Genomic DNA, 27,831 nt, shown 5'->3' with positions numbered 1-27,831 from the left:
CTTGACTATTAAGATGAGGAATGGGTGACGCCAGTAGAGAGGTCGGAGGAGAGCTTGACTATTGAGATGAGGAATGGATGAGGCCAGTAGAGAGGTCAGAGGAGAGCTTGACTATTGAGATGAGGAATGGGTGACGCCAGTAGAGAGGTCGGAGGAGAGCTTGACTATTGAGACGAGGAATGGGTGACGCCAGTAGAGAGGTCGGAGGAGAGCTTGACTATTGAGATGAGGAATGGGTGACGCCAGTAGAGAGGTCGGAGGAGAGCTTGACTATTGAGATGAGGAATGGGTGACGCCAGTAGAGAGGTCGGAGGAGAGCTTGACTATTGAGACGAGGAATGGGTGACGCCAGTAGAGAGGTCGGAGGAGAGCTTGACTATTGAGACGAGGAATGGGTGACGCCAGTAGAGAGGTCGGAGGAGAGCTTGACTATTGAGATGAGGAATGGGTGACGCCAGTAGAGAGGTCGGAGGAGAGCTTGACTATTGAGATGAGGAATGGGTGACGCCAGTAGAGAGGTCGGAGGAGAGCTTGACTATTGAGATGAGGAATGGGTTACATCAGACTGCGAGACAATTTCTTGTTGCTTGTTTATAGCTGTCAAATTGGAGGAATAGAGGAGGGTAGGATTTCACGGGTATGGTGAAACCTGCTGACACGGGTATGGTGAAACTTGCTGATATGGGTATGGTGAAACCTGCTGACATGGGTATGGTGAAACCTGTTGACACAGGTATGGTGAAACCTGCAGACATGGATACGGTGAAACCTGCTGATTTGGGCAGGGTAAAACAACAGGATCATTTGCAAGGCAAATCTGGGATTCTATCCCACGATCATAGGATCCTGGCATGTATAAGGGACACAACTCTGCACAGGAAAATGTGGTGCCTTAAACAACTGGTCCATCCATGCCTTCTGTAAAATATGAAATAAAAAAACAGCTGGTTGTCAATAAATAACAGCTGATCGTAAGAAGGGAGGACACAGTTGCATGCTGTTTGGAGCTGTTAGTCTTGTGAAGCAGACCCTCAAAATGATCTCTGAAGTCGCTTACAAATCCAAATCTCGCGTTAAATATAAAACAAACACAAATCCAAACAGTTAAGTAAAAAGGTTTACAATAAATCAAGCACTTGCCAGATAAAGAGTTAATAAGGATTCATGTGTTTACAACATAAAAATCACTCAGATGCATACAACATGTACTACAGGAACTGTTGCTGGGGCCACAAGAGGGGCAAGGTTGGGGTGGGGTGCAAGGTAGGGGGGTGGGGGTGCAAGGTAGGGGGGTGGGGGCAGGAGGCATGCAGGTTGGGGAGTATGGCAAGGTTAGGGTGGAGGCACGGTGTGTGATCAGGGTGGCCTGGAGGGGTTGAATAACAGGTGGAGGGGTGTTCAAAGGGGATTCCTATTTTGGGGATGGGGGGTGGGGTAGAGTGGTATTCAGAGAGAGGGGCAGGGCTTAAGGTTGAGGGGTGCTCATTGATACAGGAAGAGATTACTATGAGTGATTCATGATCAGACTTCGAAGTGAATCTTAACTTTACGCCATATCTTTTTTATTTGTTGTGGTTAATGTATTATGGTAATATATGTAGAACACGTGTAGAGTATGTGTGTATGTCAGAAAGAGGTTTTATGAATCTCATGAATACTTAAATCTAACTTAAATTAAGAAGAAATTATAAAACGTTAAAACAGCAAACTATATTTTGCAGATAATAAATAAATAAATAAATAAATAAATGAGGCTGCAGAAGCAAGATGCATACCATGTATTTTTTCAATTTCTCTAAACATTGAATACATGTATTTTCCAATCCTCCCGTTTGACAAAGCAGTTGTAGCACAACTGCATCCTGCAAACTGCTGCATCTTAATATATTTACAATAGAGTCACCGTGCTTTAATAGATGACTGGATTGACAAGACATTGATGTTTTCAAGGGAGACAACTCTGTCAAGGGCCTGGCAGCACTGGTGTACTACCAAACCCAAAGCTGAAACTTCAGATGACTGGTCTGAGGAAGGTCTCCACTATGGGTCTCCCAAAAGATTCAACATGGTGTTTTATTGCCAAGATCCAATGCTAATACCACTAGACTTACCAACAGACATCTTGGGAGAATATTTCTTCATTGTTAATAAAGAAAACTCAAATTAAATTTAAATAAAAAAATTCTTATCACTTAATGGATTTTGTAAAACACAAGTTGTCAGAAGTCTCAAAATAATAAAAATGTAAAACAAATTGTAAAAAAAACTGAACCGGATGTCTTATTCATGTATATTCATTGTCATGTTTAACCCTCGATCTGAGGGTGTTGCCACTCCCAGGGACCTCGTATGTGGCAGCTAAAAGATAGCGTGGCCCAGTACTTCCGTATGGGAACACTCAAATCGGCTGCTATTTTTGGTCCCAATTCATTTTGTAATGATTCATGGTCCCCTTATCCCAAACTAAATACTTGAGAAACATGAAGTTGACTGTGTATAAAGTCAGCTCACCGATAACAAGGGGGTCTTCATTGAGGGGGATGGGGTGGGGGTGCGGGCTCCAGCCCTACCTTCAGAAATCATTGAAGTTTTTTAATTTGACAGATATACTTCACGTTGTTTAAGTTCATATTGTCATCTTCAAAGGTTCATATTGTCATCTTCAAAGCAATCTCTCCATTTGTGTTGACTCGGAGAATCCTCACAACCGTTTTGTGTACCAAAACCCATACAGTTGCAGCTACCCTGCCCTCTACTTCATGCATGTACCCTCACCCCCATCTCTCCCCACCCTCTACTTCATGCATGTACCCTCACCCCCACCCCCACCCCATCTCTCCCCACCCTCTACTTCATGCATGTACCCTCACCCCCACCCCCACCCCCACCCCATCTCACCCCACCCTCTTACTTCATGCATGTACCCTCACCCCCACCCCCATCTCTTTCCACCCCATCTCTCCCCACCCTCTTCTTCATACATTTACCCTCACCCCCACCCTTCCCCACCCTCTACTTCATGCATGTACCCTCACCCCCACCCCCCCATCTCACCCCACCCTCTAACTTCATGCATTTACCCTCACCCCCACCCCCATCTCTTTCCACCCTATCTCTGCCCACCCTCTACGTCATACATTTACCCTCACCCCCAACTCTCCCCACCCTCTACTTCATGCATTTACCCTCACCCCCACCCCTCCCCACCCTCTACTTCATGCATTTACCCTCACCCCCACCTCACCCCCTCCCCCATCTCTCCCCACCCTCTACTTCATACATGTATCCTCACCCCCACCCCCATCTCACCCCCACCCCCATCTCTCCCCACCCTCTACTTCATGCTTGTACCCTCACCCTCATCCCCATCTCACCCCCACCCCCACCTCTCCCCACCCTCTACTTCAAACATGTATCCTCACCCCCACCCCCATCTCTCCCCACCCTCTACTTCATGCATTTACCCTCACCCCCACCTCACCCCCTCCCCCATCTCTCCCCACCCTCTACTTCATACATGTATCCTCACCCCCACCCCATACTCACCCCCACCCCCATCTCTCCCCACCCTCTACTTCATGCTTGTACCCTCACCCTCATCCCCATCTCACCCCCACCCCCACCTCTCCCCACCCTCTACTTCAAACATGTATCCTCACCCTCACCCCCATCTCACCCCCACCCCCATCTCTCCCCACCCTCTACTTCAAACATGTATCCTCACCCTCACCCCCATCTCTCCCCCACCCCCATCTCTCCCCACCCTCTACTTCATACATGTATCCTCACCCTCACCCCCATCTCACCCCCACCCCCATCTCTCCCCACCCTCTACTTCAAACATGTATCCTCACCCTCACCCCCATCTCACCCCCACCCCCATCTCTCCCCACCCTCTACTTCAAACATGTATCCTCACCCTCACCCCCATCTCACCCCCACCCCCATCTCTCCCCACCCTCTACTTCATGCTTGTACCCTCACCCTCACCCCCATCTCACCCCCACCCCCATCTCTCCCCACCCTCTACTTCATGCTTGTATCCTCACCCCCACCCCCATCTCACCCCCACCCCCATCTCTCCCCCATCTCTCCCCACCCTCTACTTCATGCTTGTACCCTCACCCTCACCCCCATCTCACCCTCACCCCCATCTCACCCCCACCCCCATCTCTCCCCACCCTCTACTTCATGCTTGTACCCTCACCCTCACCCCCATCTCACCCCCACCCCCATCTCTCCCCACCCTCTACTTCATGCTTGTATCCTCACCCCCACCCCCATCTCACCCCCACCCCCATCTCTCCCCCACCCCCATCTCTCCCCACCCTCTACTTCATGCTTGTATCCTCACCCCCACCCCCATCTCACCCTCACCCCCATCTCACCCCCACCCCCATCTCTCCCCACCCTCTACTTCATGCTTGTACCCTCACCCTCACCCCCATCTCACCCCCACCCCCATCTCTCCCCACCCTCTACTTCAAACATGTATCCTCACCCTCACCCCCATCTCACCCCCACCCCCATCTCTCCCCACCCTCTACTTCATGCTTGTACCCTCACCCTCACCCCCATCTCACCCCCACCCCCATCTCTCCCCACCCTCTACTTCAAACATGTATCCTCACCCCCACCCCCATCTCTCCCCACCCTCTACTTCATGCATTTACCCTCACCCTCACCCCCACCTCTCCCAACCCACTACCTCATGCATGTTCCCTCACCCTCACCCTCACCCCCACCCCGACCTCTCCCCATCCCCATCTTTCCCCACCGTCTACTTCATACATGTACCCTCACCCCCACCCCGACCTCTCTCCACCCTCATCTCTCCCCAACCACCTTTATTCACATGCCCCAACCACCACCCCTACTTCACCCCATTCCCACCCAACCCTCTCCGCCATTTACGCACCCCACCCCTATCTCACCCCACCCTCTACCCAATCCTACCAATACCCATGCATTTACCCTTTCACCCAAAGAACCCCACCCCTCTTACCCACCATCATTACTGCACACACACACCCAACCCCAAATCTCCCATCACTCTATTAAATTACAACGATAGAGCAACATGTACACACAGCAGTTGATGAGACAAGTAATCCATCCCTCTGAGCCAGCATCAAAAGCTGCAGCACAGCAACAAGACAATCAACAGGTAGACTCACCTGTTGCTCCCAAGGGCTGTATTTAATCAGAGTTATTTCCCTTACATAAGGATTCCCACCAGAAAAGAAGAAGCCTCACACAGTTGTCTTGTTTCATAGTTGATGGATATCAGTTATATTGCAATGGAGAGAACAGTTCAAAATAAAATAAAAAGATATATTTTGTCATTGTTTCACAAATAATTGTCCATTTCTCATCCAAAACTGGCCTCCACAGGAGATATCGCTTGGGTGATATTGAGGATATATCTCTACAATTGTTGCAGACCATTATGATGTCATCAGTTGCCATGACATCACAATCAAATGACATCACTAATCACTCTGCCACTGAAGCATTTTAGCGGAACTTTTGACAGTCAAGACACTGGTTATTACTGTTAAAGTGAAAAAGTTGGAAAAATTATTTTGGTTGATAAAAAGAATCTCACCCTTGTGTCTCTTAACATCAAATATATCAACACTCATCAAGAAAGTTTAAGTCCTTAGCAAGCCTTTCAGTTTGAAACTTTTATGGGCTGGTGTTGATGTGTACTTAATATCAGAAGAAACTCGGCTGAGATTCTCAATGTACTTATGAAAGACATGTTTATAACAAATAGTTGATTATGAGAACTTTCAATTTCACGCATGGTGATCTTCGGGATGAAAGGAATAAATATGTGTATATAGTAATAAAGAAAGATTTCAAATAGGGAGAAATAAGATAGCTTAATGTCTGTTCCCAGAGCACAAGGAAAGCCATGTTTCAGCTAAGCCTGTCATAAGGACTATGTGCATCTTTAGTTAACAAATAACAATTATTTATGTCTGTATTTCATAATGACTGACAACTAACACACACATTTTTACAACTGACTACCTGCTCCTGAAAAGCCTTTCACTATCTTAAATGGTGTATGCATCTTTAAAGGGCTTCAAAATATATTCAACAAAGATCGCTTGTTCGCTATTCAAATCTGTGTTTATAAGGTATTACTTTGAGAAGTCTGACATTTGCATCTCGGCTCATCATATATTAATAGCCAAGCAAATAACAGTAGGTCACTCAAGTGTTGAATGTACTCCTCTTTCTATATATTCAGGACATCTAACGCTGCTGAATCTAGATGTACATAGAGCACAAAAGCTCTGCTGTTTGCATTAAGTGATTTAACCCTTTTGACAGTATAACTATTAATCGTCATGCTAACATTGTTTTTCTTTAAATATATTCAAATCATATGTCATCGAATTCAGAATAATTTTCCGATTCATATGAATAGTTATTTATATATCTTCAGAGTTAAAACAAAAATATAATTTTAAAGAATCATAGGTTTTACCATTTTAGGGTTAAAGGTGGAGAAGTGAATGAAAAGACCTTGGGATAAGCAATAGAAGAAATGTCCCTGAATGAATCAGTTATATAGTTTTGTTGATGGCATGGGCTTTTTGATGGATAATTCTTTTCAGGAATAAATGTCAATGTCATCCGTTTTTGTGACATTATGTTAAAGACATAAAACTGGATACCTATGAGAAGTGAAATAGTAGCCTAGGCATGGATTGTTGAATAAAAAGGTTTTGACAGCGTTCATAGTGAATGCCATGACTCTCTATTTCGGGTGAGTGGTGGTTTGATAGAGGATGTGTTGCCTTACACTGGAGTGGATGTGATAAATGGCGATTGTCAGTAGTTTGTTTTGGGACACAGGTATTGTGCTCGTTGTCTGTCGCCTTGGTTCCAATTTCAGAAACCAATCTTGGCACTACGGCTTTAAAAAAAAATCTTTCTCACAACTGCAGGACAGTCTAGCAGTAATATCGCTAGTGAAAGGCAGACAGAAATGCGTTTTGTGGCTGTGTATTGAATCTTATTGTAGATTGTGTTATATCTGTGAAATTTAGATCCGTCTAATGGCGGAAATGTGGTATCTTCTAAGGCCTCTGTTTTAGAACAAATTTAGTTCAAATTATTTTCCAGAATCTCGGAGTGAGACATTGAAATAAAATTAAATTAAAATTATTAAATTTTTATTTTAAGTGGTCTCTTTAAAGAAGTTTGGTGGGTGAAATAATTAAAACCTTCTCATGTTTTCAAAGACGTTTTTTCAATACTGAAATCAGTTAGACTTATGAGGCCCGATAAATAACAGTTCTACAAATTTTGATTAATTTTATTTTGTGTGTGAAAGTTTAGTTAAACATATCTGAATGTTATGTTTTGAAGATTATAAAGATTCGTCACTGAGAAACACAATAGAGTGGCTGATCGGGGGTGGGTGGGTAGGGGCTAGGTCTGTAGGAGTGTGTGTCAGGGGGAGGGGGGGTCATTGAAAACAGATGAGTCTTGTAACAGAGTTGATTCTTTGGGGAGGGACCAAAAAAACAGTGACTAATCTCTTCAAAAGTCAATAATACAAGCTGAAAACAGTCCATTCAAAACAGAAGAACAAGCCTCAAACAGGGGACTCGGACAGGCGAAGCTAAGAAAGGGTGTGTGTGTGTGTGTGGGGGTTACTGTGGGAGGGGGGGAGGGGACTCCCTCCACCCACTCCCATATTTTATCACATACAAAACCCCTTGTGAATGAATGAATGAACTGCCTGGCTGATTGTCATAAATTCCTAGTAATCTGTACCATTCATACTGTAGTGGTCTGATTGTCCAGATGGCTTCCGTCCACTTGACCACCCCATCGGTCAGCGGGACCGGAGCAGAGTGCTCCAGTCAGTGCCCCAGGGGCCCCGAGGAGGTGTGTGGCCACTCAGTGGTCAGTGGGCCCCACACAAGAGGAACAGATTGAGATCACAGATTGTTGGCAAGACTGGACATCAAATCTTACAATCAACAAGTTAAGCTCCAGGAAACTTTGACTGTTAAATTCAAATTGAGGGGTCAGCCTTCTGGAATAAATTAATCTGATTTAATGGATTGGGTTTCTGGATAAACGCCTTAACTATTAAATTACAATCAAGAAATAAAATTGCCTTGATTTTTTTACATAAAATCAAATGGTTTACTCTAAGAAAATTCTTTAGCAAGAACATATAAAATACTGACTATACTATTGTATATAGTTGCTGTATATGTTTAACTTTATTTGAAAAATTTGAATATTACTGTTAATATATGCTTATATGTTAGAAGAAGAAGAATATTCATTGTACATAAACACCCACAGGGGGCAGGGTACGAAACATAAACATGACTAATTAAAACATTGACATACAAAACAGAATACAAATATTGCTATGTTATGAATATACAATATCATAAAAAAGTTGACTGTAATGTAATCTGGTAAAAAATAAACAGAGATCTCGAATTTTATTTTACTACTTATTGAAACTTTTAACTTGCTTACTGTCACAATTAGTTGCCAGGAAAGACTTCTCTGGTCATCATCTTCCACCAACATCTTGTTTAATTTTTATGTTTCTCAAACTGAATAATCCACACAAAACAAGACTCTAGGTATTCAAAATGAAGCCTGTTTTCTCAATACTTAAGTAAATCTGAGGGAATAATGTCAATTTTATTCCAACCTTTATGTCCTTCAAAGCATCAAATGTACTAAACAAAGACCCCTGATGGCTGCTGAAGTCAATGTTGAGTGCCTCCCTATCTCCCACCTGTTGGTAGCATCCCCAGGGGACCTCGTGGAATTACTACTCAGTCGGGGCCTCGGTGGAATCTGTACCCATTGAGGGCCTCGTGAAATCACAACCCAGTCAGGGCCTAGGTGGTCAGCAGGGGTCAAGGTGACCCAGGACTTGTGTGGGGGAGGAAGGGGGAATTCCAAGGCGGAGCAAGGAAATGATTGATTCTTCTTACTGTGTGATGGCGTGGTTAACCCTAGAAGTGTCAAACAAGAGCTTTAGATTTGAATGCAGTATTCTGAATACATAAAGGGTTGGCCCTTACCACTGACAATTTCAGTTGTTTTAGTTTGTAGTTGTAAACCTGGAAAAAACTCATTTTCTTTAGCTAGTAATGTGAAAATTAATTAAAAAATATAAGGTATGTTTTAATTGTCTTGAAGATAGTCAAGTTTGTTTCGTCAACTACTATTTTTTTTAAATCATTGATGTAATGTTTTATCAGGAATAGATTTTTATAAAGATTAGATTGATTAAGGAAGTTGCAATTTTGAATCTTTCTGGATTTATAAGATTCATTTCCAAACTTAACTATATTAAGACTATAAATAAAATGTATTGATTCTCCTTGAAAACATCACATTGAGAGGGTGAAGCCAAAGAAATGCCTCCATTGTAAGAACACTCCTGTGAATTTTGTTGGACATCGAAGTGATGGATCGAATAAATGATGTGGCAATAATTCGATAGTGATTTGAAATACAGGTTATTTTCTAAAGGGGTCAATTTCATGCTTAAATGACATTTAATGGCAGTCTACATTGAATTGCTGTGTTGGAGGTAACTTGTGAAAACTGAATCAGCTAATTTGACCCAAGTAGAACTCCGACTGGACGACATTGACCATCGTGTGATTGCTGGTGTCAAGCTGTTAATAGGCATTCAATTTCATGACTGAATTAATCACATACTCAAAATAAATTAATGCTGTGTAGACATCGCATGAGGAAAATGCAGAGAGCTGGATTTTCTTTTGAAGTGTTTGTTTGGGTATCCTATAAGTAAATATTATGTTTAAATATTCATATCAATGACATACAAGCATATCGAGTTCATTCAAAGGTCACTTGGAGCCCAAAGGTTGTCTCAACCAACAAGCGGAAGTCATGAATACTGATCAAGTTAAATTGATTAAAATCAATGACAAGGCATTAATAAAACTATACTGGCCACCAAAAGAAACTTTATGATTTTATCATGTGCATAGTTTCTTTTTGTGCCTAGTATATATATATACATGACATGGCACCATAAAAACTGCATAAACTAGTGCATAGTTTCTTTTTGTGCCTAGTATATATACATGACATGGCACCCCAAAATCTGCATAAACCGGTGCATAGTTTCTTTTTCAGTGAAGCATACTTTTCTGGGTACATAATTTTTTTCTTATTTTTTTTAATTTAATTTTTTTTTAATATTTCTGTATCCCTGTGACATATGTGTTTCTGTAGCCAGGGAACACAAAAAACAAACAAAACAAAAAACAAACAAAAAACATTTTTGTTTGTTTGTTTTTTGTTTTGTTTGTTTGTTTGTTTTTTTGGGGGGGGCTACAAGACATCACCATTCATACATATTACATCTGGGCTAATTCATATCATAACATTATAAAGTAACTGTTGTAACAACATCTCTAATAAAATGTTAACGTAGTCTGTAGCTCTGATGCAAATAAGCCATGATTCATTGCCCATTTGGTATAAAACTCATTAAGACTGTTTTTACTAAAATGAATAGTCTTGTGTACATACTTTTGCAGACTTATTTTGCATATTCATATAACAAGTTTGTGATGATGTCGTAATTCATGTTGTTTAATGATTCTGTTTCTTTTACATATTACTCAAGCTAAGTATACTTCTCTTTTTATCAATGTTTTGGAGCAAAAGTGAATGAGATTAAAGTTTATTGCAATTGACGAGAATTGATTAGAGATAATTCAGATGGGGAAAATTTATTTTGAAAATCCTTTTTTTAGTTAATATGAATATGCTATACATTTGAGAAAATAATCAAACAAAAGTTACATTTTATATAAACACACTTTCCATCATCAAAACACAGACTTTTTCTTCTTTTTTTTCTTACGGGGTTTCTTACTTTTTCTTTACTTTTATAGAAACAAATCATCCATTAAAAAACAAGGCCCCATTCCACAAAGTGATCTTAGCGCTAAGTGGATCATAAGAACCATACTTTAACACAGACTAATGATAATCGTAGCACTAAGATTGCATTGTGGCACAGGGCCCAGGTCAATGGCCTGGCCTTACCAACTGGCCACTTGTGGAGACTAGAATAGGGGACTGGATGGTCCAGCTCTTTGACTTCACTGAGTGCCTTGTTTGTTTGTTTGTTTGTTGTTTAACGTTGCACACAGCTATATGACAGTGGTCTGTCAATAATTGAGTCTCCATCCAGTGGTTGATATCACGAGCATCGATCTACACAGTTGGGATACGATGACATGCATCATGCAAGCCTGACCCCCCGATCCCGTTAGTTGCCTCTTAAGACAAGCATGGGTTGCTGAAGACCAATTCTTACCCTGATCTTCACGGGTTCTGAATGCCCTAGCGTCCTTGAACCTTGAGGATGTGGTTTGTTGCTCAAACACTCAGTCACTGGTTTGTCTGGTCCACAGAGACCTGAAACTGTGTGAATCTTAAAAACTTCATTTTTACACCTGCTGAGAGAAATGTGAATAATGAAACATAAAATTGTGCAGACACGCACAATTGTGCATTTGATAGATATAGTCATAATTATGCTGATTCTAAATATATACTCTATAGATCATATACAATCTTCAAATAGAATAAATATTCAAAATAACCTATGTCAGTAATTAGCACTATGCTGGCCTCATGAAAATATTTAAGTTGCCATGACATTGATTTCATTTGCAAACATTAAAGTGTCAAACATGCGAGTAGAAGCATTTTCATCTGTCCAAATATTGAACTAAGAGCTACCTCTTGTCTATAAACAAGGATTCATACAATTCATTGTTCTCGTTTCCACTTCATTCACATTTTGAAAGGGATTGTACCGTTAATGCGTTTGTTTTGGAGTTTTTCGGAAGCTATGAAATTGTGACACCTACTTCGATGACGCCCCGCCAACACCACCTGTATGCAAATTAGCCCCTTTAACCTGAACTGTACTGGAAAATCACCACGGGTCACTACCCAACCCCCCCTTGATCTTTCAATAAACTCTGCCAACAATATGTTTGGATTGCTCCATTTAGAAAAATAGGGGTTTGTGGTTTTCAGGTGAGTGGAATTCCCATGGTCGTCAATACAAGTGCGTATATTTCTATTTCGCCAGATGTTCTTTTGTAATCAGTATCACCTTAGCTACTGTCAGTGACACTTGATAGCTGATTATTTCAACATGATTCACCCAGATTTCCACGGTGTGGAGATGTCATTTTGACACATGGCACAGTTGTAGTCTGGAACATGCTGCATCCACTACCATGAACTACGTCACACACAGGAAACTCGGGTTAATGCGTCAGTACATACGGAAGGGGTTTTAACAAGCAATTTGTTCACATCAAATAGCGAGATAGAACAAGGTTTTAGCCCTGTATTACATTAACAGATGACATGTTAATGATTGACATGTTTAATAAGAAATATGAAATTTTCAACAATTTTTTTCAGATTCTGAAATTTACAGTTTAATACTTTTGAAACTGGGTAAATTTAAAAGATTGTTTTTTTCCCTTCATGCAATGTACAGTTCCCATCATGCCAAGTGCAGCACTCACTCACTCACTCACTCACTCACTCACTCACTCACAATAAAACTCTGCAGCAGCATCTCTTCTGTTCCCCATCCACATTGAAAAACACACATCAAAACTAACACACTTTACCAAGCAGCAATTTTGCCAACAAATTATATCTATTTAACATGCACTGTGCATTCAAACCAAATAATCAACTTCATAAATAAGCATATTACTGAAGAATAGAATAAATGAAGCCAAAGTATGGCAGACCGAGCACTGTGGTAGAGATGCCGGGTTTAACCATATCTTGGCTTCAGGAAGAAAGTCTGATAAGAATGATCCTGTGCTAATTGGATAGTTGAGGTTTTGCCAATTTCCATGTGTGCATTGACAGCTAGACAAGATGATTGATAGAGATTGACCACTCTGTTTGAGGAGTAATATAGTCATATTTACTTACTACAGTCCCTGTTGAGGGAATATGTCAGTACAGTATATATCAACCCTGGGCCTAGAGATTTACAAGAAAACTGCACACTGATTTGAAATGTTTAGTTTTCTAAAGTGATAACAAATGGTAGTTTTCAAGGCTGGATAACCTTTACGATGTTTTAATATTTATAATCATGATTTTTGTTTTGCAAACAAAAGAACTGTAATCCATAATCTGTTATTTAAGTTTGTTTGTTTGTTTGTTGTTTACACATCAGTAAATAATGGAATCTGGACCAGACAATGCTATTGTCTGATATATGACGGATGAAGGTTACATATTCTGTGCCCTTTATATATTTTACAGAAAACTCTGTTTGTTTTTTAAACTGTATGATACAATCATTACTTTAAAGATTAAAACCTATTAATAAACATTTGATTAAATATCCATATTTGTAACAGATTCTTTCTCTTCTGAACAGTGTATGGTGTTCAAGATACACAATTTATTTCGCAAATGTTCTATGTAGAAAAAGTGACAATATTCTATAAACTATATAAACATATACAAAATAAGTCAGGATAACAATACGAAGTACCAATACAAAATATAATGTTATGATCTAGGATTATATGTAATAAGTATTTCAGATTTATTTGAAGCTGTAAACATGATAGCAGATTATTTCTATATTACCTGGTTCATTATTTGAAGGGGGCACGGGTGGCCCAGTCGTCTAAGGCGCCGCGATTCGCTGTGCAGAGTTGCGTCCCGTGGGCACGCCAGAAACATATGATTGTGGGTTCGAATCCCGGTTCACCCAGATTATGTTTCTAGTTTTGTCAGCACCATACCCGTGCTCGTGGGTTTCACTGAAGTGGTAAACGTCTGAGACCTGCATCACTTCGGGCTTTCCTCCAACATTAAGCTGACACGCCGTGATATAACTGGAATACTGTTAAAAGCGGTGTTAAACCCAACTCACTCACTCACTCATTATTTGAAAAAAGTAGACTATTTTAAAATAGTTCTGTGACGTTAAGGCTTTGAAAATAATTATTTTTAAGGAAAGAGAATTAAACAGGAGAGCCTTACATCTTATATGAAAATAATTCCTGCAAGCAGTGAATCTTCTCTTAATTGCCTGTCAGCAGGTCAACTGCGAGAGGGTTTCAAAAATGGCCATGCATCGTCATGGGGGCATTACACTGTATCATTAGAACTGATTGTTTACACAGTTTTCGGTAAATGTTTCATAAATTCAATTACAAGCCCCACCAAGTGTAATGGCCCCATGGCAATGTGGTATTCTGTTCTGATTAATTGTTGTCCCTGAAGAATGGCACCTATGTGTGACATTGTTGGACGACCGGTGGTATTATGTCAAGCTGAAAGTGTGTTTTACGGTTGTATTATTCTCTTTAGATTAATGAGCCTGATGGGCCTTTTGTTTTGCTAACCTGATCTGAATGTGGGTCAATTGTTATTAAAGTGTGTTAATTAGCTAATATGGTTAGTTGTAAGGAAAGCATTATGCTTCTAATTGCCTTTGGGAGTATCAGGTGTCCTGGTCTATCATTTGTCAAACTGTTACATGACTTGGGAGCTTGAGCTGGTGGATTGGTGGCCAGTTTATTTTCTGGACAATGGAATTGGGTCAGTGTGATATATTACAGAAATGTCCCCCAGATGGTGAGAGAAATGTACACACTACAGGATGCTGGAGTTTACCAGAACAGCACTGGCAATCTATCTGGAGGAGGTTGGGGGTCGAAGCTTGTATTTTGATATTTATTGTTTTATATTTTACAAAATGAAAAATTATTTATTTATTTTTATTGAAAATATTTTTTCTTTTTTTTAAAAATTAACCTCAAATTAACCCTGATAAAAAATCTCTCTCTTTTTTCTTTTTTAAGTTACTGTTTCCTGGATTAGTTGTAATGAGAACTGAACAAGAAAATACATTGTCCTTCATTTAGAACTGCGTGATATTGTTTTCTGATTATCATGGCTGGATCTATGTTGTCATACCAGTGCTATTACTTGTTTTAAATAATGACCGCATCCTTTGTCTAGTGTAGAGCATCTGCGCAGAGAGCAGAAGGTCAGTGTTTCAATTCACGTCTGCGTCATACCAAAAGACGTTAAAAGATGATACTTGTTGTTACCCTGTCTGTCACTTGTCATCAGCCATCCAATCTCTGGCTCACCTGACCTGGTTCACTTTCTCAACCACCCATACACCGACCACCCAATCCACTCACTCAACCACCCATACACCGACCACCCAATCCACTCCCTCAACCACCCATACACCGACCACCCAATCCACTCACTCAACCACCCACACAACGACCACCCAATCCACTCACTCAACAGCCCATACACTGACCACCCAATCCACTCACTCAACCCCCCACACATCAACCACCCACACACCGACCATACATTCCACTCACTCAACCACCCACACACCGACCATCCAATCCACTCACTCAACCACCCATACACCGACCACCCAATCCACTCACTCAACCACCCATACACCGACCACCCAATCCACTCACTCAACCACCCACACAACGACCACCCAATCCACTCACTCAACAGCCCATACACTGACCACCCAATCCACTCACTCAACAGCCCATACACCGACCACCCAATCCACTCACTCAACCACCCACACACCGACCACCCAATCCACTCACTCAACAGCCCATACACTGACCACCCAATCCACTCATTCAACCCCCCACACACCGACCACCCAATCCACTCACTCAACCCCCCACACATCAACCACCCACACACCGACCATACATTCCACTCACTCAACCACCCACACACCGACCACCCAATCCACTCACTCAACCACCAATACACCAACCACCCAATCCACTCACTCATCCACCCACACACCGACCACCCAATCCACTCACTCAACCACCAATACACCAACCACCCAATCCACTCACTCAACAGCCCACACACCGACCACCCAATCCACTCACTCAACCCCCCACACATCAACCACCCACACACCGACCATACATTCCACTCACTCAACCACCCACACACTGACCACCCAATCCACTCACTCAACCACCAATACACCAACCACCCAATCCACTCACTCAACCACCCATACACCGACCACCCAATCCACTCACTCTACAGCCCACACACCGACCACCCAATCCACTCACTCAACCACCCATACCTCAACCACCCAATCCACTCACTCAACCACCCATACACCGACCACCCAATCCACTCACTCAACCACCCACACACCGACCACCCAATCCACTCACTCAACCACCCACACATCGACCACCCAATCCACTCACTCAACCACCCACACACCAACCAGCCAATCCACTCACTCAACCACCTATACACCAACCAGCCAATCCACTCACTCAACCACCCACACACCAACCACCCAATCCTCTCACTCAACCACCCACACACCAGCCACCCAATCCACTCACTCAACCACCCACACACCGACCACCCAATCCACTCACTCAACCACCCACACACCAACCAGCCAATCCACTCACTCAACCACCCATACACCAACCAGCCAATCCACTCACTCAACCACCCACACACCAGCCACCCAATCCACTCACTCAACCATCCAATCCACTCACTCAACCATCCAATCCACTCACTCAACCATCCACACACCGACCACCCAATCCACTCACTCAATGTGATTTTTAGAGATGCACAAGTCTCTTAGGCAATAATTATTAGTTTGAATCATAATTTCTAGATTATGTCCTTGCTGTCCACATATTTAGACTTGCATATCAGGAGGATAGAATCACCACACATCCATGTACTTACCTTTCAGTGCAGCCTTGGAGCAAGGCTATGTGATTGTTAGTGTTGTTAGTTTCACAATGACATTACCATCTCTAAGGCCATCTATATATTTGACATTATTTTTGTATGTAACTCTAACTCATTGTATGTAGGAACAGAATCAAAGCCTTTTTGTGATGAACATTAAAATTTCATCTTCCTGAGACAAGGGAGTTAACTGACTTTTAAGGTCCTGTTTCAACCCTTGCTGAACTAGGCTGGAATTATGGAGTTATATTTTGGCTGGACTAATGAGTCTATGCATAGTCCATAACTATATAGATATCCGGTCCATAAATAACATGGCAACTGCCCTGCCGAATTCGTTCGATTGCAGGATTTGCAGAGCATGTGGACCATCAACCAGCATCAACACACATTTTCCAAATATTTTCAGATCGCCTCCCTGGTCTAGCGGTAGAGTGTCCGCCTAGAGAGCAGAAGGTCCGGGGTTTGATCCCCGGCCGCGTCAAAAGATGGTACTTGTTGTTGCCCTGTCTGGCGCTCGGCATTAAGGGGCTAAAACAAGGACTGGTCGGCTCGGAGTCAGTATACTGTTGAGCACTACGATTGAGCCAGGAAATTCCAGGGTAGTTTGGCAAGGGTGGAAACTGAACTTTGAAAGTCAGTAATTCCCTTGCCTCAGGAAGATGTTATAATTTAATTAATTTCTTCCAAATTCATTGCCTTAGTAACACATGCGTTAATATACAGTCTATATTTTACTGTTATACACCCTGTGGTGTGGTGTAAGATGAACAGTGTATATAACTGTATGTTCACCAGCACGGTACTCCATCTACTTACTCCTTAATAAGGACCCCCTTTGAAGCTTGCTACTTCCCAAAGGAGCCTGTGGTTTTTAAGGATGGGAACTATCCCTCTGAACCAACAGTGTATGTTAAACCAACAGCTGTTAGCGATAAGCTTTTGTTGAAAACCACATGGGACAACACCCCCGGGGGTTTAATTGATTATAAACTTTCAAATTACTTTTTTATTTTACACATGATGAGAAGTTTTGTGATTTGTACGACCTCGCAAAGGCTGATTTAATTCTGGATGTAACAGGTGCGTTCTCTGACAAGTCCATTTTTTGTGTTTTGTTATTTTTTAACAAAATAATTTCTACACAATGAAAAGACTGGAACAGCTATAGCAATCTTCTTACGACATTCCCCGGTTTTTAATGTCACCATGACATGAAAAATGTGAAAAATATGTTAAAAGTATAAAAGATTACTTGTTTTCATTATTAAAATTTAAACAAGTTGTTTAGGCTTTTTACACAAGTTAATAGAGAAGAATGAGCCAAACACCTAATATCATTTAGATTTGAAAATAAACAATTGTATTTTATCATCCAAAACTGGCTCCCACAGGAGATATCCTTGGGTGAGATCAAGCGATATCTACACTGTAGATATCGCTGCAATGAAATAGCATCACAATGCTTTGCAGACCATTGTGATGTCATTGGTTACCATGACGTCACACTCAAATGACATCACTAATGGCTCTGCTACTGAAGCTGTTAGCAGTACTTTTTACACTAAGACACTGCTTATTACTGTCTACAAACTGAAAAAGTTGGAAGAATGATGTTGGATGATAAATAAATTCTCTATATATTTTGATGAAATGTTTACTATTTTACAAGTTGTATGTTTTGTAGTAGCGGGACGATACACCAATGCATCGGTGGATAGTGATTTTTTTTATCGATCACAATTCCACACTAAGTAAAAAGTATCTGTTCCAACCTTAAATGTATTCTTTAACAAATGTTACACCAAACACTAATTACTAAGGAAAACGAATAGTGAAAACGTAAATATTTTCATCCATTGCGCCATACTTGACACTGCCAACTGTAAGTCGTTAGTTTGCCAGGTATTTGGTCTATGAAATAGATGGCTTATGTACCACAGATAAGAGCACATGCAAGTATCGTGATGCGTATCAGATCGCACAGCTGGTGTATCGTCCCAGCCCTAATGTTTTGTATTCATGTAAGACAGAATTCAGCTGTAGATAGTATGTATGCGTAAACTTAATATGTCACGTTCATATGATGGCAGACCTGTGCTGGAGCCCAGGCCAAATCGGTCCCAGATTCCATTTCTGGGTAAAAGATTATCAAATGAGGATTGGTGGTCACAGCACATGAACTGGATTTAGTGTGTCGATCCAAACAATGTTTGTGGGCACCGGTGGCCCAGTCGTCTAAGGCGCCACAATTCTCTATGCAGAGTTGCGTCCCTTGGGCTGCCAGAAACCTATGATTGCGGGTTTGAATCCTGGTTCGCCCTGATTGTGTTTCTAGGTTTGTCAGCACCATACCCGTGCTCGTGGTTTCACCGAAGTAGTAAACGTCTGAGACTTGCATCACTTCGGGCTTTCCTCCCACATTAAGCTGACATGCTGCGATATAACTGGAATACTGTTACAAGCGGTGTTTAACACAACTCACTCACTGTGGATCAGTGCTCATGCTCTCGACCACTGGTTTATCTGGCCCTGACTTGAATATTTACAGGCCTTAGAAGGAATACTCACTCACTCACTCAAAGTATCCGAGAAACACACATCGATGTATGAAACAGGTGTGTAACACATGTCATTATACGACCCGTGAAGAACCAGGTCAGAATAAGTCTTCAGCAACCGATGCTTGCCGTAAAAGGCGACTATGCTTGTCGTAAGAGGCGACTAACAGGATTGGGTGGTCAGGCTTGTGACTTGGTTGATGCATTTCATCGATCCCAACTGCGTGGATCGATGCTCATGATATCAATCACTGGATTTTCTGGTTCAGACTAGATTACTTACAGACCACTGTCATATAGCTGGAATATTGTTGAGTGCGGCGTTACGCAACAAACAAACAAACAGTAACTGACATGAAATATGTATTACATACTAATATGATACAATGGGAACGAGTGTCTCAATATACTGGTAACACATATCAATATAACTTATACCAAAATATTGCATGTCATTGCAATGACACATGTCAGTGTAACAAACGTAAAAATAACACCCATCAATGTCATTATAACACACATCAATATACATCCAATATTAAACATAACACAAGTCTATTAACACGTCAAACGCAAGCACCACTGAGGCTAGCTTAAGGAAAACGTCTATTTCACGTTCCTCGCCGGCTCCCACATCGAGATCCCTTGTCAATAAATCAAAAGCAGGTTCCAGCAGGTGTCAGTCAGTATATGCAGCAAAATTAACAAGGGCATAAATTATGCTGCAATGTGCCCATTATACAAGGCCAGTTAGCACCAGTGAGGGCATTCCACAGGCTGATAATGGTGCACTGATTGTGCCAGAACGCTGCCATTTTCCAATCTGGACAATTTGAAACTTGCGGTTAAGTGCCATTAAGTTTGAGAAATCCTGACATTTTATTGTGTTGAGTTGGGCTGCAGGTTGGGTCCACATGTCAATTTGAGGTGATATTGACAAGAGATTGTGTGATTCCCTTCCTTGCAGCCCTGTACCGTGCTGTCAACTGGTCTTGATAACGTAATTGTACGTCTTTCATGCTAATCTGTCGATCAGTGTTAATCCATATCATCCAGTCATGTTTGCTGATTGTTAATTATCAGAACATGATTAAAATGAAAGTTATTATCGTTATACAGGGCATGGTATCTTCATTTCATAGCCTGGAATGCCATTACGCTGTTTCAAAGTTTGCTGGAAATTGTTATATAATAATACATTCTTTGTAAGCTGCAAACATATTCATAATTATTACATAAAAGGGCTCCGGAACTCTAGCTATGAAACTTTGGCCTCAAAAAGCAACCAGGAAATTATTCAAGGAACCCTTAAAGGCATTCACGAGAGCGTATTATTTTGGTTCCGCTAAGAAACGACAAAAAAATAATTTTTGTTTGTTGTATGAATCATCCGTCTTATTTTCACTTAGAAGCTTTCACAGCAAAACATATCTGTTTCTCACTTCAGTTACATATTGCAAAGTCTGAAACAAACACCTCACCCTGCCTCCACAAAACACTATCATATCCAAACTCAATATGAAGTGGTTTGGCAAGTTTTGTTAGTTAACTAAAGATGAATCAATCACATCATCAGTGAAATTGAGCACAGGGTGATCAAGTCTACTTTTCTCTCACTTTTAGCAAAATTCAAACCATATCCGATAGGGAGACAACATAAAAGGGTATCCCACAGGGCGCCCATGTAGGGAATCAAACCCAGTTTTCAGATGAACAAACACTTTAACCACTTGGCTACCCTATGTTCAATATCATCTGGTGATATTACAAGGTTTGGTTTGGTTTGTTTGTTGTTTAACGCCGCACTCAGCAATATTCCGGCTATATGACGGCGGTCTGTAAATAATCGAGTCTGGACCAGACAATCCAGTGATTAATATCATATGCATCGATCCACACAATTGGGATCGATAACATGCATCAACCAAGTCAGCGAGCCTGACCACCCGATATTACTAGGAAGCATGGGGAAATTTTAAGGGAATACACTATCATTACTTAAGATTATTCAAGAAAACCGTTTTACTCTTTCCATGGCACCAGGGACGGGTAGTCTAGCAGTTAAAGTGTTCGCTCGTCAACTGAAGGCCCGGGTTTGATTCCCCACATGGGTACAATGTGTGAAGCCCATTTCTGGTGTCCCCCAACGTGATATTGCTGGAATATTGCTAAAGGCGTCGTAAAACCATACTCACTCACTCCCATGGCACCAATGGTAAATTCCTGACAATGTCTTGAAAACCGTATTTGTTTGTGCAGTAGCCTATCGCACTTCCTCACCTCTGCTCTCACTTCACCACCAGACTTCTGTGGAAGTGTCAAAAAGGAAATTGAACACAGTGATTTTTTCTCCTCGATTATACGAAAATGCTTCCAGATGTGTCATTACCTATTGTGCTCTGTCTTCAATTACAGAACACAAATGGTCCCCGAAGGGTAGACATATGTACAGAAAAACCTTTGTTCCGTCCTCAAAGACGAACATTTCTGGCGTCCTTGGTCAGTTAGCAGCTGTTGTTGCTTATGTAATGGCGTCAAACACCATTCAGCAATTGTCATGAGGTAAAGTCTGTGCATGGACTGCGGAAGAAATGTGATTTATATCACGTGACATATTACGCTTTTATGGCACAATGATGGTATTATGAGCTCTGGAATATTTTCATGCCTTTGTATCCAGAGTTGAATCTTTGGTACTTGTTATTATGGAAGTTTGGCATCAGATATGAAGAATAATTAATATTTTCAGGAATCAACATTGTCCCTGAATTTTCTACTTTGACATTCCTTGTCTTCAATTTTTTGTTTTATATTCATTTTATATCTCTACAGCATTGGTTGGTGTGTTATTATGGTCGGAGTAAGTATATGATATATATATTGTTTATTTCTGAAATGTCACTGGGTACACTTGTCAGGTGTCAATCAAGGTCTGTTCATAGAAGAATATTTTACCAAAACCATATGAGAAAGGCTCAAGTTGTATAAATGTCACAAGACCACATTTCCATTTAAGAATCCAACTTCTACATGTACCCTATTCAAACACAGGGAGGCAGTGTGGGTGAATATTAAAATCATGTTGATTTTGTGGAATAAGATTGGGAAACCTTAAAAACTAACTCGACAGGTGGATTATGGAATTCAAAGAAAATATACATTTTGAAGAGACTCCATAGGCACTTGTAAATCATGCTGAGCAGAAAATTGGCCTGTTATAAGGTAGATTGATAGAAATGGAGAATGCCTAGGGGTGCCCTTGTTCCTCTACAGTTACAAATGAACTGGTAAATATCCCTAGACAGTGTTATGTACAGTGAAAAAACCTTTAACCGACAGCTTTGTTGTGGCTGTGGAGTGGAGTTATGGATACAAATCACAAGAAAATTATGGTAATATTTTCTTAGACATTCTCAGCATGCTGTCAAAATTCGGCCATATTGAATGTGTGAAACCTGCTCCTTCAAATTCGGGTAACGCTAATTATGCCATTGAAGAGTATGTGTGGATATTCTGTTTGTAATAGAATAGGCCTTTCATTATGCTGGAAGCTATTGAAATTGACAAGATCCAATTTCGAAATGGATTAGGTAGCTCTTTCATTTTGATTTTTGACAGGTAGCCATTGACAAATATGCACCCAACTGTTCCGAGGGGGAAGGTACATAATTTTGTATCTTAAAAATTCTCTTTTTCATATATTGATGAGATTTTAATGTGTTCTGAAATATTTAAATGGTATTTTTAAAAGTATGCGTCAAGAGATGTGGACGAAGACGGTTAGTGACAATAGTGTCGGCTCGTGGATTGATGTTGGTGTTATTTTGTGTACTTGTGTACAATCGGGAGGGTGCAGCAAGCATCTGGACTGCTTCAGGAATCTAACTGCCAGCATCTTGAAGCTATTTCATTGCAAGAAATTCTAAAAGGGGATCCAAATTAATATTTTGCAATGTATATATTATTTTAGGTGCAAACTTCATTGATATTCAAAACATGGGTTTCCAGTCTCAGACCCTGAATCCACTTTGAGCTGAATTTTCTTTGTGGGCAGATAATGTTTATCGTGATGTTTGTGATAACAAGTTTGAATCATTAACCACACAACATCAAGTACTGAAATTGCACTGAAAATTCAGTAATATTGTAATTAATGTCGGCAAAAATGTATATGCTTAAAAGTTTAAGATAAACTCATTCCGACAAAATATTCCGATTCTGTATGTGTCTAATTGTAATATAACTTCAAGGAAGCGTTATGTCACTGCACATCAGAGGACCCAGTGGTTGATGCATAATATTGACATTGGATGGATGAAAACACTGTTCCACTTGTTCAACAAGGACCTTTGCTGAAATTTACCAACTCCGAAAACTTCAAAAGATGACGTTATCATTAAATTTGCTCCATTTCGATTTTGCCATATCTGTCAACTGCTTGTAAATAAAAACTGACCGATGCAGTGGACATGCAAACGTTGGACAAAGCGCCCGTCAGAAGATGTCAGCCGTCGAGACGATGTAATATTTGACGAGGACAGCCATTGTTGACAGAGGATTACGCCGGCCAAGGTGTCTAAGTACTCACTGATGTTTTTACACGCTATCATTCCATCCCGATTTTCCGAGGTGTTGAGACTTTGGCCACGTGGGCCAAGCCGATGATGCTTTCCATACCACAGATTTTGACATTGTGTCCAAGTATTTGGAAACGGTCAGTCGTTTTGACCAGTCTTGACCATCTGCATTGATTTGAGATTGAATAAATATGGCTGCACTGACTACGTCCATTTCCGAGATTCCACTTCGAGCTGGATTCTCTTTGTGAGCGGATTATGAATTTTAAATTGGCTAGAAATTTCATATGGCGGAAATTCTCTGACATTTCAACTGATGGTGTTAGATAATTCATCATGTTGTGGTGACAAAACAAATAGCAGACTAAACTCACCAGCATGTGGAGATCGGGGATAGGGTGTTCGGGAATATAGTCAGTGGGGAATTCAACAAGTGGTTGTCATTGTAGGGAGGTGAATTAGCAAAAATGCCTTTAGACTGAACAGGAAACAGCTTAGTGCAGGGCCGGGATAGGTGTAACAGTGTGCTGGAGTTGTACAGGCATATTTAGTCTGTTGTACACCAAGAGTGATAATGAGTCTGATATTGCCTCACCAGAGGATCAGGGTGTGTAAATTTGAGTTCTCAACTTTCTTGAATTTGAAGTATCCATCCCTAAACATAGCTGGTCATAAGACAAGTGCTTTAACTCACTCACTCACTCACTCACTCACTCACTCACTCACCAACCCAGTTTCTTCTCTCCAGTTTCCAGTTTCTCCACCCCAGTTTCTCCTCTTGTCTCCAGTTTCTCCACCCCAGTTTCTCCTCTTGTCTCCAGTTTCTCCACCCCAGTTTCTCCTCCTAGTTTCTCCTCCTGTCACCAGTTTCTCCACCCCAGTTTCTCCTCCTGTCTCCAGTTTCTCCTCCTGTCTCCAGTTTCTCCTCCTGTCACCAGTTTCTCCACCCCAGTTTCTCCTCTTGTCTCCAGTTTCTCCATCCTAGTTTCTCTTCCTGACCACAATTTCTCCACCCATTTTCTCCTCCTGTCTCCAGTTTCTCCTGTCCCCAGTTTCTCCTCCTGTCCCCAGTTTCTCCTCCTGACCACAGTTTCTCCTCGTCCCCAGTTTCTCCTCCTGTCCCAAGTTTCTCCTCCTGACCACAGTTTCTCCTCCCTGTCACCAGTTTCTCCTCCTGTCTCCAGTTTCTCAACCCATTTTCTCCTGTCCCCAGTTTCTCCTCCTGTCCCCAGTTTCTCCTCCAGTCCCCAGTTTCTCCCCCTGTCCCCAGTTTCTCCTCCTGTCCCCAGTTTCTCCTTGTCCTTCTCCATCTCTTCTATTTTTTTCATATATCTCCATATATCTTCCTATTCTCACTCACTCACTCACTCACTCACTCACTCACTCACTCACTCACTCATTCACTCACTCACAGGTCTGATGCTGAATGATTTCCTTCTGCCTCAATAGAGTTTTTCCCCCATGTATTGAATGGTTGAGTGTGACGCCAGTTTGCAGGCTGTTTGACAGAATGTCACATCACTGCTCACACAGTTCAGGGATATGTTTTCCTGTTGAGGGAAATAATAACATGACTTAGTGCTCCCCAGCTCTGACATGTCAACTTGGTCTCATTGTTTCAGTCGATAATGTTTGTGTAACTTCCCTTTGTGGCTGATTTGACTGATTGAACTCCATTGTATTCGACCTAAAGAACTCTGGGCAGAGTTAGGGCTTCATACAGCTGGCGATATCCTGCATCAGACAACCACAGTCTGCATCTGTGACCATCAGCATAGTTATTGCTCTAAATAACTACTTCTCCCTTTACTCAACCCAGTTTCTCCATCCTAGTTTCACCTCCCCTCTCCAGTTTCTCCGCCCCAGTTTCTCCCCTGTCTCCAGTGACTCCTGCCCAGTTTCTCCTCTTGACTCCAGTTTCTCCTCCTGTCCCCAGTTTCTCCACCCAAGTTTCTCCTCCTGTCCCGAGTTTATCCACTCCAGTTTCTCCTCCTGTCTCCAGTGACTCCTGCCCAGTTTCTCCTCCTGTCTCCAGTTTCTCCTCCTGTCTCCAGTTTCTCCTCCTGTCCCCAGTTTATCCACCCAAGTTTCTCCTCCTGTCCCCAGTTTATCCACCCCAGTTTCTCCTCCTGTCTCCAGTTACTCCTCCCCAGTTTCTCATCTTGTCTCCATTTTCTCCTCCTGTCCCCAGTTTATCCACCCCAGTTTCTCCTCCTGTCTCCAGTTTCTCCTCCTGTCCCCAGTTTATCCACCCAAGTTTCTCCTCCTGTCCCCAGTTTATCCACCCCAGTTTCTCCTCCTGTCTCCAGTTACTCCTCCCCAGTTTCTCATCTTGTCTCCATTTTCTCCTCCTGTCCCGAGTTTATCCACCCCAGTTTCTCCTCCTGTCTCCAGTTTCTCCTCCTGTCCCCAGTTTATCCACCCCAGTTTCTCCTCCTGTCCCCAGTTTCTCCACCCAAGTTTCTCCTCCTGTCCCCAGTTTATCCACTCCAGTTTCTCCTCCTGTCTCCAGTGACTCCTGCCCAGTTTCTCCTCCTGTCTCCAGTTTCTCCTCCTGTCCCCAGTTTATCCACCCAAGTTTCTCCTCCTGTCCCCAGTTTATCCACCCCAGTTTCTCCTCCTGTCTCCAGTTACTCCTCCCCAGTTTCTCATCTTGTCTCCATTTTCTCCTCCTGTCCCCAGTTTATCCACCCCAGTTTCTCCTCCTGTCTCCAGTTTCTCCTCCTGTCCCCAGTTTATCCACCCAAGTTTCTCCTCCTGTCCCCAGTTTATCCACCCCAGTTTCTCCTCCTGTCTCCAGTTACTCCTCCCCAGTTTCTCATCTTGTCTCCAGTTTCTCCACCCCAGTTTCTCCTCCTGTCCCCAGTTTCTCCTCCTAGTTTCTCCTGTCACCAGTTTCTCCACCCCAGTTTCTCCTCAGGTCTCCAGTTTCTCCTCCTGTCTCCAGTTTCTCCTCCTGTCACCAGTTTCTCCACCCCAGTTTCTCCTCTTGTCTCCAGTTTCTCCATCCTAGTTTCTCTTCCTGACCACAATTTCTCCACCCAGTTTCTCCTCCTGTCTCCAGTTTCTCCTCCTGTCCCCAGTTTATCCACCCCAGTTTCTTCTCCTGTTCCCAGTTTATCCAACCCAGTTTCTCCTCCTGTCTCCAGTTAACCACCCCAGTTTCTCCTCCTGTCCCCAGTTTCTCCCCCCCCCCCCCCCGTTTCTCCTCCTGTCTCCAGTTAACCACCCCAGTTTCTCCTCCTGTCCTCAGTTTCTCCCCCCCCCCCAAGTTTCTCCTCCTGTCCCAAGTTTCTCCTTGTCCTTCTCCATCTCTTCTATTTTTTTTCATATATCTTCCTATTCTCACTCACTCACTCACTCACTCACTCACTCACTCACTCACTCACTCACTCACTCACTCACTCACTCACTCACTCACTCACTCAAACCCACTCACTTACTCGCCGTCCCACCAACTTCCAAACTCATTTACTTACTGAACCCAATAGTTCAACTTCCTCAGCTAAACAATTCACACAATACGTTTGTATCAATTCCGTCCACAGACAATGTCCAAGTGACGGAATCACAGGATATGACTAGACGGCAAACTACAACCTGCTTATTGACTCAAGGTAGCTCTCCGAATCACATGATTATTTTATGAACGAACTGGATCCATGAATGCACCCAGGGGTGTTACAAAACGTCAACAATCATGTGTGGATTTGGGACTAATTGGTGATCGAGCACCCCCCCATTTCCCTGATTCATACCGACCACAAAAGCATCTATTGTCCTATGGTGTAAGAGAGTGGGGGGTCGTGGAGGTCATA

General features: G+C 42.1%; 1 protein-coding gene across 1 annotated transcript; it reads left to right on the top strand.

Moving 5' to 3' along the window:
- The first annotated feature begins 3,019 nt into the window (after nt 1-3,019).
- LOC125384416 (leucine-rich repeat extensin-like protein 3) lies at nt 3,020-8,018 on the top strand. The gene is made up of 2 exons (XM_048403478.1): nt 3,020-4,262; nt 7,831-8,018. Exons 1-2 carry the CDS (start codon nt 3,020-3,022, stop codon nt 8,016-8,018), a joined length of 1,431 nt encoding a protein of 476 aa, XP_048259435.1.
- The last annotated feature ends 19,813 nt before the right edge of the window (nt 8,019-27,831 follow it).

The sequence above is a fragment of the Haliotis rufescens genome, unplaced genomic scaffold (assembly GCF_023055435.1).
Source record: "Haliotis rufescens isolate VD_foot unplaced genomic scaffold, xgHalRufe1.0.p SCAF_3, whole genome shotgun sequence".
In the NCBI taxonomy this organism is placed as follows: Eukaryota; Metazoa; Mollusca; class Gastropoda; order Lepetellida; family Haliotidae; genus Haliotis; species Haliotis rufescens.
Note: the sequence above shows the minus strand (reverse complement) of the source record. Positions and strands in the feature narration are given on the sequence as shown.

What these genes read in the sequence shown, in the direction of transcription:
- LOC125384416 (XM_048403478.1), top strand. Translation starts at nt 3,020, where the DNA reads ATGCATGTACCCTCACCCCCACCCCCCCATCTCACCCCACCCTCTAAC. An exon ending in CCACCCTCTACTTCATGCTT is followed by an intron (nt 4,263 to 7,830) that starts GTATCCTCACCC and finishes CTGATTGTCCAG; the next exon opens with ATGGCTTCCGTCCACTTGAC.